This window comes from Macrobrachium nipponense, chromosome 19, assembly GCF_015104395.2.
Source record: "Macrobrachium nipponense isolate FS-2020 chromosome 19, ASM1510439v2, whole genome shotgun sequence".
Lineage (NCBI taxonomy): Eukaryota > Metazoa > Arthropoda > Malacostraca > Decapoda > Palaemonidae > Macrobrachium > Macrobrachium nipponense.
Genome location: NC_061088.1, coordinates 85,598,510 through 85,610,285, shown reverse-complemented (window position 1 = coordinate 85,610,285; position 11,776 = coordinate 85,598,510). Strand labels below are relative to the sequence as shown.

Here is an 11,776-nt window from a genome sequence, read left to right as displayed (position 1 = left end):
CAGTCACGTCATTGTGCGTAATATATCTTATAGCTACGCAGATAAATAGCTAATAAATTTCACGCAACTTTTGATTATTTAATTATGGGAGGAAGAGAACGATTACTGTCGTCCTAAATTGATAGAAGGAGGAGCCCCCTGTTGCCAGTCGTAAGATGTTATTTGCTTCTAGATTTTTAAGAAACTACGGCGAATGCAGTCATGTCTTTGTATATAGCATATCTTATAGCTACGTAAATATATTAACAAACACGCGGTCCGTCCCCTGAGAAGAAGGAAATGGGATTGCGTTTCTTTGTTTTGGCAGCTGCTGCTGCCTGAGCTGTGGGGGATATGCAGTCGTTGGCAGTTCTCGTACGGCAACCGAACGCCTTTCAGTTCAGTCAGCTGTTGGCATCTGTGGAGTGAGAATCTCAGCATGTGAAGATCGGGAAAATTTACTCTGGTTTTTTTTTCTTTTCCGCGCCTCCTCCGACGCCTCGGGAGGGGATTTGCTATGAGACAATGGCAGCTCTGAAGGGAGGAGTCAAAGACCGAATCATCCACGAGATCGGCAGGGCCATTAAACAGGTGAAATAAGATTTTTATTTTTTTTTACATCTTTGTTATGACGTTTGTTTTGATTTTGCCGTCCATTGGGTTAGGTGTGGTTTGTCGTATTGGTGATGGGGGTCGATGGGAAGGGGGGTTTTCACGGCCGTGACTTAATGTTTACAGTTCGTGAAGGGTTTACGTTTAACTTTAGCGTCTACGAATTAACGAATCGTTCGTATTTCACGAAATTCACGAAAGCAAAACAGCGAAAAGTATTCCGTTATGTGTTGTGTCTGGCGACTTAGGGTCGCGGTCAAGTCATCGATCGCTCAACAAACCCCCTTCCCCCATCCCCCTAGCCCCTTAACCCCCTTCCCCCAACTCCAAATCTGCGGTCCCAAACTGCGCTATTATGGAAACAACAGAAGAATGTAACTAGACAGACAATTTGGTTTGGTTTTCTTCAGAGTTACGGATGTCACACTTGACGATATACGGGATTATGTCAGATGTGTTCACAGGTACCACAAGGCAAACTGTCAACACAAAGGAAATCCTGTCAGAGATGCTCCCTGTTGTGGTGGCCCGTCAATTCCGTTGTATTTTAGCAGTTGAATATCTTACCTGTATATGTCTTACTTGTTTAGATATGATTAGCCAAGGTATATCTTAACCAGTGCAATTTTTAAAAAGAGATTATAAACGGTGTCCATAAAGTCCCACTACCATTACAATTATTTATTGCTCAGAATAGTACTGGGACTTTATGGACGCCTTATATATAGTAATATCAGACATCTCACGTTGCGAAAAACAAGTCTCCTGATTTTCTATGATTTGTACATTCTGTTTGTTGCTTCTGGCGTCCTTTTGATGAGCCAAGTTATTTTAGGCAATGCGAGTTTTCAACAGTATAAGATCAGACATTGCACATTGCAAAAAACAAAAATGTCAACTTATTTTCTATGATTTGCACGTTTTTTATGGTCTGTTGCCTCTGGCGTTCTGGGAATGTCGGTCACCAGCTAGATCATAAAGAATTTCTTTGCACTGTTCCCGTTTGTTTATTTTAATAGGTCAGTGAAGCTCACATCACAGTTATATATGCTGAGGAGATTGTAAGATGGTAATCAGTCATTTTAGCCAAAAGGCAAACTCTATATGGCGTTTGAGTGACACTTGATTGTCAGTTTTGGAGTCTGAAACTCATTTGCAATTAATAATCCTCTACTCTTCCCAGACATGATATTTACATGATCTTAAACAAAACATAAAGACCTTAGTCTTCCCATATTCCAAGGCCTATTCAACTCCTGTACAAATAGGCCTAACAAATTTAAAGGTAGATGACAATAGAACAGTTAATGTAGAACTACTTTTAGAAAGTAGTGATTATTGTTTTGTAATCTGCAACCATGCTAATTTGAATGAGCATGAATTTGTAGGACCAGAAATTTACATATAACATCACTTCCATTTAGAGTGATGAGTGAGATATCGTCTCTCTCTATTTGATTATACCTCTTACTTATGCCTCATGAACACCATATGCTTTGGAAGCTGGAATTTCAAGTCAATGACCCCATTGGTGGGCTAGTTCTTTATGAATTGGGTTCGTACTCAGAATAATAATGACAATAATAGAGGGTTTTGACAGGTTTGGAAAGGCCGAAGGAGTGTTAATATTAATTTCCCATTCATCACAACTTGCACATTTATATTTGTCGTGTCTGGTTTGCACTAAAGTCTCTCTCTCTCTCTCTCTCTCTCTCTCTCTCTCTCTCTCTCTCTCTCTCAACGAGAGGCCCTTTAGGCGTGTAGAGCCGTCAACACGAGGTGCACTGTAGGCATTACCAGGGGCGTTTGCGGAGTTCCTTCGGCCATGAGCTACACCCATTTTTTAGCCTTTTACTTCACTTCCGTCCCTGCTAACTTGCTTCGGTCTAACTGTCCAATCCAACCTCTTTAATCGTTACTTCTTTAGTGTAGCTGCAGAGTTTCCTCCTAGGTTTACCTTTAGACCCATGTATACTTCATTGACATTATTTTCTTTTTGCCGATTGTCAGAAAGTGTAACACTGCTTGGCTTGATAGCGTAAATCTGTTAGCCACGGTCTAGGCCTTTTAGCCACCGGGAGCAATGTAGACCCCCATAAAATTCCATTATGTGTCGATGGCCCCTGGTAGTGAAGTATTTGGTAGTTAATCGACTGTGTGGACTAAGGTTTAATGATAGCACCCCCAAAAGGCGTCATGAAAACGGAATGATTGAAGTGTGTATAACAAGTTCTAAGGAAGTGCAGTTTCGTTGCTGGTAGCCTTAGCCTAAGGTATACAATTTTCCATTGCTTATGGTGCTCACGTTAGCCCCAAAATGACTGAAAGGGGGGGGGGGGCGGAGGCTTAATTTTGCGTTGTACAAATCAATGACTGCAGCTCTCTCCATTGTTTTACTTTGTATGATTCTTGAAAAACGAAATTCGTAGGGAATTACCGCTACAGTAGCTTACAAGCATGCTCTCACAAAATGGAAAACATTGGAATAAAGAAAAAGCAAAGAATGTAAAATAAAAGTAAGGAATTCAGTCCTCCATTCCGTCAATATTGGCTACTGTAGAGTTTGACCGTTTAATGACTTCAAATGAAATATTGATAGGACAAAGCTGATCGTAAAGTTTGTCCAAATTGTTTCTGTTGCAAGGTTGACAAAAAAAAAAAATCAATATGCCTCTTCGTTAAATGGATGTTTTTGCTTTTATGTCCGTCGTAGATTGAAAGGGCCATCTTTCTTAGTGCGTTTCTTGAGTTTCCCTTCACGATAGAACATAAAGCTCGCATTGAATGACTTGGTTCTACGTATAGGTCTAGTCTCTGTTTTGCTAGCAAGATGATTTCACCGTCTTTTTGTTATTTTTTCGACCAACGTTCTGTTGAATTGAGGAATCCATCCTTCATTATGCGCTGGAGGCAGGGTAATATATTTTAGTGCCGTCAGTGAACCTCACTCGGCGAACTGTAGGCATTACTTAAGGTTCTTTGCAGCTTAACCATTGTTAAATAGTGCAACTTGCTTTGAGATTTTCCTCCTTTTACGCCTTTCAAACCTATTAGTATCAATTTCCATTTCAGCGTTGAATGACCTCATAGGTCTTAGAAAGTGACCTTTTATATTCCATATTATTCCACATTCTCTCTTCTGGATTAGCTACTTGTGTATTGGTTACAGTAATGAACAGAATTGTGTATTGGTATCAGTAATGGAACAGAATTGTATATTGGTTACAGTAATGAACAGAATTGTATTTTGGTTACAGTAAGGAACAGGCTCGTGTATTGGTTACAGTAATGGAACAGAACTGTATATTGGTTACAGTAATGAAGAGGATTGTGTATTTGGTTACAGTAATGAACAGAATTGTGTATTGGTATCAGTAATGGAACAGAATTGTATATTGGTTACAGTAATGAAGAGGATTGTGTATTGGTTACAGTAATGAACAGAATTGTGTATTGGTTACAGTAATGAACAGAATTGTATATTGGTTACAGTAATGAACAGAATTGTGTATTGGTTACAGTAATGAACAAAACTACTTACACAATGAACTGTTATCGTCTGTGCATGTGAGGAAGAGTACGGAGGAAGACTTCTATCAGATCTTGTGTGTCCTTCGTGCGAAGGTGATATTTACAGTATAATTATTTAATTATTTCAGTTGAAGGGTTTCCTATCTTATTAAAAGTGGTTGCTGGCTGTATAAGGTATCCATAGCCATCGAGGGGAGAGATACAAGGTTATTTTTTTTCATTAGTGTTCCTTTTTTTGGGGTCAGTGAATTGAAATACGTTGATTTGTAGTACTATCGCATTTTAACCAAATGTGCCATAGTCACTTGAAATTCGTGGGTTTAGGGAAAAGAGCGGATTACTCACTGCCATATTTTAACTGCTTAAAGTTGAACTTCAATATCAAAGATGGTTCTGCTTTGCAAAGTTACATACAGGCTTCATTAGTACTAGTACGTGGACTTCATCTCTCTCTCTGGTATCAAGTCAGTAAATCATTGAATTATATATAGCTTTCTCGGCTACCTTTGCTGTTACCCAAACCCTTTACTTCGTCTTTTCAATTCAGTTTTTACCGCCTCTGACGGTTGGAAATTTTTCAAATTTCAGCTCTCCTCTCCCCCTAATATTTTACCCATACAATAACCTCACAGTACTTCCCATTTTTATTCAGTTTACATTTCAGCAACCTCACTTCATTTGCGTCAAAAGAAGACGATTAAGTTAAGTATATCTTAGTTTAACCAGACCACTGAGCCGATTAACAGCTCTCCCAGGGCTGGCCCGAAGGATTAGATATTTTGACTTGGCTAGGAACCAGTTGGTCACCTAACGGAGCCTACAGTTTATTGTGGGATCCGAACCACACTATATCGAGAAATGAATTTCTATCACCAGAAATAAATTCCTCTGATTCCGCGTGGGCAGAGAAGGGAATCTAACTTCGGACCAACGAATTGGCAACCGAGCTCGATAACCACTCGTCCACGTGGAACTACAAAGAAAACGGTAATGGTTTCTATTATTTTAACCAAATTTAAACGTTCCAGACTATACTCTCTTCTTCCATTTCCTTTGAAGGACTTCCTTATCTCAACCATCTCGTATATTATCTCCTTTTCCTTAGTTTTCTGTAAAATTATCGAGATGGCTTTCATCTGTCCGTCCTCCCTTTTATGTCCGCCCTCAGAGCTTTAAAAACTACTGAGGCTAGAGGGCTGCAAATTGGCATGTTGATCATCCACCCTCCAATCATCAAACGTACCAAATTACAGCTGGCTAGCCTCAGTAGTTTTTATTTTATTTAAGGTTAAATTTAGCCACGATTGCGTGTCTTGTCTGACACCGCTATAGGTTCCAACAACACAGGCCACCACTGGGACGTGGCTGAAAGTCTCATGGGCCGCGGCTGAGAGTTTCATATAATTTACAATCACTACTTTATTTATACATAAAAATACGAATTATTTGTGGGTAAATTGAACAGTTTCTGGTCAAGTCAACAGTTTTTAGCTTTTATGAGTAATGCTGATATCACGATATTATTATTATTATTATTATTATTATTCAGAAGGTGAACTTTATTCATATGGAACAAGACCACCACAGGGGTCCAAATTGACTTGAAATTCTTGAAGCTTCCAAAGAATATTATGGTGGTCATTAGGAAGAAGTAAAAAGAGGTCAAGGTCAGTTATTATGGAAAAAAAATAAATAAAAAGTTTGATAATTGTGGTATTTTGAGAAGCCCAACAAATGCGTAGGGAAGGGGTGAACATATACTTGTTTGTTACAAAGGGGTGCGCTATTGTTGTCGATGTTCAACAGAGATAAAGGAGAGAAGAAGAAGAGCTGTTTATTTTGAATAGATGTTTTCTGTTGTTATTGTATGGGAATCGCTGAGCAGGAGTTCACCGAGATATATATAAGGGTTATGGCGTCTTGAAATTTATTGATGAATTCTCGTGTTGTTACGAAAGTTTTTGGAGAAGTTTTGGAAACAGTATATACTAAGACATATTGTTTTAAACATGTACTCATATATATATATATACTATATATATATATATATATATATATATGTATATATTATATTATATATATATATATATATATATATATATATATTGGCGTTTTTATGGGCTCCTTTTATTAGATGGAATTCTGTTGTAACAGAACATTGTTATCAGTCATTTATATGTAAAATATATGTGTTTGTTTTTGTGAGGATGGGAGAGAGAGGAGAGAAGGGAGGAGAGACGAGAGAGAGAGAGTCTGCAATAGAAATTTCTAGGTACTAAAAAAAACACTCATGATGACTTGGAGATTCTTAGGGCGTGACATTCGTGGTTTTGGTATGATATTGCAGTTCACGTAGGTTGCAATTTTTCACTTGAAATTTAGTGAATGACTCTGCTACTTATACTACTATTTCTAGCGTGGTCTCATTTAAGCGTTAAGTTTTAAGTGTCCACATCAGTGCTGCTTGTTTTTATGTGTGTGCGTAAAGATATAAGGGGGTACTGTAATATTTATTATTATTCTTATTAGTATTATTATTATTATAGTCTTATTATTATTATTTATTTTATTATTATTATTATTATTATTATTATTATTATTTATTAGTAGATGAAACCCATTCATATGGAACAAGCCAACCAAAAGGGGCCACTGACTTGAGATTCAAACTTCCAAAAAAAAAAATACTACGGCCCTCATTAGGAAGAAGAGAAAGTAAAGGGTAATAAGGAAAGAAGAGATCCCACTTATTAAAAATTAATTGATAAATAGATCAAAATGTATTAAAATACAAAAAAAAATATATATATATAGTATTAGGGTAGTAATACATTGCATCTTCGCTTGGACTACTGAAGCCCCAATTGGAAATATATAGAGATGACGATTCGTTGGTAGCTATGCTCATATAGTTGCCAGTTCACCAATTGTTTCACGAGAGAGAGAGAGAGAGAGAGAGAGAGAGAGAGAGAGAGAGAGAGAGAGAGAGAGAGAGAAAGCTCTTCCACCTACGAGGAGAGAGAGAGGCAGTAATCTCTTCCACCGTCTACGAGGAGACACCGCATTTCGAAATACAGTAATGTCTTTTTTTCTTTCTTTTTTCTCACTGTGAAGGTCAAACTATCTTACCTAAAGGTCTGGTTGTTCCCCTTTAAAAGTGTCCCGTGTTTTATCTCTCAAACCAATAGGTGTTATATGTTTTGATAGATCGGGTAGGCACGAACTAAAATGCAGGTATTAATTGGTTAACTGTCTGGACTAGTTCATCTCCAGCTCTGGAGGTGAGCTGAGGATATGTCGTTGTTAGTACCTGTGTGTATTCTTGTATTATTATTATTATTATTATTATTATTATTATTATTATTATTATTATTATTATTATTTCAGTAGATGAAATCTATTCACGTGGAACAAGCACACCAAAGGGGCCATTGACTTGACATTCAAGCTTCCAAAGATTATTATTATTACGTATTATTGTTATTATTAAATGAAACCCATCCACATGGAACAAGCACACCAAAGGGGCCACTGACTTGTAATTCAAGCTCCCAAAGAATATGTTGGTTCCAACCTCCCACCGCCAAAGACCCCCCCAACACTGTAGCACTAACTGATCATAATCATACAGAGCCAGTGATTTAGATGACTGTTTAGAAAATATCTCAAAAATTTTTTGATGAATTTTAGTTGAATTTTCTGGAGGTGTGAGATACTGGTTAAGGAAGGGTTCATTAGGTTTTGAGATGGATTATTATTATTATTATTATTATTAGTATTAGTCTACAGAATTACTATAAGTATTATTAGTTTTCTACATAATACTAATACTGAACATCATAGAAAGAGGTGTCTGTAACCAGTACAAGTGAGATAATTTGAGAAATTTACCGTCTTTTGTTGACGTTTTTGCTTACATCGCCGAGGGGCTAGTACTAAGCACGGTGTCCCGCTCAGCTTTTTTTGTAGAATGACACTTTTTGTTATTTTCTTGTAAGATCTGTGCTCGTTGTATTGCTATTTCATAACGTGGTTATTTATCATTATTATTATTCCCCGGGAATCGCTTGCTGCAATTTCTTTGCGTAGCCTTCCAAAGTATTCTAAAATGAAAGACTGAAGCCTTGCCAGAAAACATTTAGACCTTTCTAAGGTGGGCGCGGTCGCCTTCCTACCGATAGAGAGAACCGCTGGCTTGTTTTTTTTATTTTTTTTTTCGTGTCGTGGGCCCATTCTGTAAGACGACTCCATAATGAGTTTAGTTAGTGTTGGGGGATGATGTTCAATTAAGATATATATACTTTAATATTCCAATGTGCATTATTATACATTGTATATTTAAGAGCGATACTTTCCTTCGCCGACGATGTCTCCAGACATCGTCAGATTTCCGTGAACTTTGATAGTAAGAGCTGTATGTTACATTAAAGCTAACAAGTTTCAGTGTTTACGACTAAGTTTCCTTTCCTTCATAAGTTAAATCCTTCTGACAGTCTTGTTTCTCCGCCTATTTCGTGCTCTCGTGTATTTTGGATTCAGCGAGCAATCTTCTGTTCGATAAGCGGTGCTTCCCACTGACCTTTCATATTTCAGCTTTGCGCGTTGCTTCCGCATAGCATTGGACTTGAAAACCACTATTTACGTTACATTTTAAGTATACTCTTGATGTATTACCATATCTACACCTAGTCTTAAGGTGAGTTGACACTAGGCTTCACCCCACGCTGCATGCGTAAGACTCATCACCAACTCCTCCCAAATTCACGTTAGCCCCGCCTACTGGACTGCTCATCAAGAGTCACACCACCACTAAGTGACCCCAATGAGCAGTCCAGTAGGCGGGGCTAACGAAAATTTGGGAGTTGGTGATGAGTTTTACAAATCCCACATCTTTCTCTGCGTTTTAAGCTAATTGTCATTATCCTAAATGTTTCAGTAATCACACTTTAATTCGCTAGTCTTGACTGTGTAAAATCTGCTTTAATTCTATATTTATATTTCCCTGTACCACAACTCGTTTTACAAAGGTTGCCTCACATATCCATTCATAGGCATCTATCCCAAGAAGACTTAACATTTGAGTGATTGTACTATCACGTGTAATGCCACCAACGTTAGGTTAGGTTCCTTTATTTTAATTTTTGCTTACTAGGGGAGTAAGCCTAAAACCTACTTTGTTGTTGTTGTAGTTGTTGGGGGGTAGGAAAGCCCTATGGAAGAACCTAAAAAGGTCTGAAAAAGGTGTTTCGTGGAGTTGTCAAAGATACAGGAATTTTAGGATAGGATATTTATGATTAATTTATTAGAATGAAAATGTAAAAAAAAATAAACAATTATTTCTAATGAAATATAGCGTATTTATTTTAATTTTCGCGGGTGAAACAACGCGATATTTGACCGTAGGTTTTAGCATGCGCCCTGAATAAGCTGAAGGTCGGATCACGCCTCGTTTCACAACATCTACTAATTAAATTAGTCAACTCTTCCCTGCGTTATACATTTTTTTCAGGCACTTGAATATATACAATTTCAGTTTTAAGCGCAAAACTGCATTCTCTTATAAACGGCACCTCTCCATTAGCGTCTTTTGTCATGGGGACAATTTCGCCATTACTCTCTCTCTCTCTCTCTCTCTCTCTCTCTCTCTCTCTCTCTCTCTCTCTCTCTGCTGGCCTTTCTCGTCACCAGATCGCTTTTGTTAATCGAGTTTTTGCTCTTCATGTCCCCAAACATTTCAAGGATGCATACTTTCTCTCTCTCTCTCTCTCTCTCTCTCTCTCTCTCTCTCTCTCTCTCTCTCTCAATCTTTTGCTCGTCATTGATCGTCATTTCAAAGTATATTTTGTAGTCCTTTAAAAAGAAACTGAATTCCTTGTAATATGTATCTGCGTCATGTATATATTATTGCTTTTTAATTTTGTACTACACACACACACACACACACACACAACATACATACATTGAACTCTATCTTTTCTCGTCATTAGTCTTCATTTCAAAGTATTTTGTAGTCCTTAACTAAATGCCCTGTAATATGTATCTGCGTCACGTATACTATTGCATTTTATTGGTACTAGGCACAAAATACCCGCAGCAGCAGACATGAAATACGTATGTGTCTGCGTCACGTACTATACTAATTTTAATGGTACTAGGCACAAAACACCCGCAGCAGCAGACGTGTAATAAGTGTCTGCGTAACGTACTATACTACTGCATTAATGGTACTAGGCTCAAACACCTGCAGCAGCAGCAGACATCCAAGTGCTAAAAGAATTGCTGCTGCGAAGTCGCCCCAAGTCTCACGGTTTAGGGAGGAAACTGCGGAGGAAATGTCGAGCAGGAGGTGGAAATGATGTCCACAAAAGAGAAATGTCGGGAGAACCTCGGTCTAGGTATATTCTCGTATTCTCTCCAGCTGTTTCCTGCGTTGTTCTTTCCCGCCTTTTTATTTCTTTATGTATCATCGTTATATAATGTTATATTATTTGGTGTGAGAGTTAGATTGGTTGTTTTAAAGTACGTACACACATACACACTCATACAGAAGTCCCGTGTATGTATGTGTGTATAGCGTTCCTGTTGGGGGCTAGGACTACCTCATCGAGGGCATCACGGTTTTGACTGTGTGAATGCTTCACATTTTGATGGAAACCTCTGCCTCTCTGGGCATCTGAGAGAGAGAGAGAGAGAGAGAGAGGAATTGCTCTTGGAAGGTGGGGTGGACCACCCCCCACCACCCCACAAAATTCATGAAGTCGAGCACATCATCAAATTAGACCTAATATGAGAATCCATTTCGGGATTCATTCCACGAAAACACGTCTTGGGAATTGGAGGGTGAAACCGGGACCTGGGTGGGTGGGTGCTGGGTTAGAGAGAGAGAGAGAGAGAGAGAGAGAGAGAGAGAGACAGGAAGTCGTGTCGGGTTGGTTTGGTGGGTGGGGGTGCGGGACAGGGGAGTATACCAGCTAGTTTCCGCAGGACTTAAATATTAACTGCTCGAGCGCTCCTGGCGTTCATGGTAGTGGTGGTGGTGTTATAGGATGTTGTTGGGTTTTTGGGAAAGGTGGGGGTCTTGTGGTTGGCTTTGTGGGTTGGGGAAGGGGGTAGAGGTTAGGGCGGACGAGGCTTGGTTTATTCAGGTGGGAAGGTTTTTCTAGGCTGAAGTTTTTTTTATGTTAGCCGAATCGCTAACGTCACTGTCGTCTTGATTTCGTCCCTGTCCGCTAAGCGGTGGTTCGATCCCATGAGGGGACGAAATAATTGTCAACTAAAAAATTCGTCTTTGGTTTACATATATGAAAATATATCAATTCCGAGGTAGAGCGAATTAGATATTAAAGGACACTTGTAGCTCGAATAATTTATATGAATCACGGTGATGTTATAATTATTCATATATTATATATATATATATATATATATATATATATATATATATATATATATATATATAAAGGTTTTTTGCCACGAAGGAAAAAATGAAAAAGCGAGATAGCCAAGTACTTTCGGTCCTGTTCGGACTGCCTCAGTAAAGGGTCCGAACAGGACCGAAAGTACTTGGCTATTTCGCTTTTTCATTTTTTCCTTCGTGGCAAAAAACCTTTATATATATATATATATATATATATATATATATATATATATATAT

At 38.3% G+C, this 11,776-nt stretch overlaps 1 protein-coding gene across 1 annotated transcript in view; it reads left to right on the top strand.

The window, feature by feature from the left end:
* Positions 1-354: 354 nt before the first annotated feature.
* Positions 355-11,776, top strand: part of LOC135218733 (uncharacterized) — an 81,385-nt gene continuing 69,963 nt past the window's right edge. The window contains 1 exon segment of the mRNA XM_064255186.1: positions 355-570. Within this exon segment, the coding sequence (XP_064111256.1) occupies positions 505-570 (66 nt within the window). The 5' untranslated portion in view covers positions 355-504.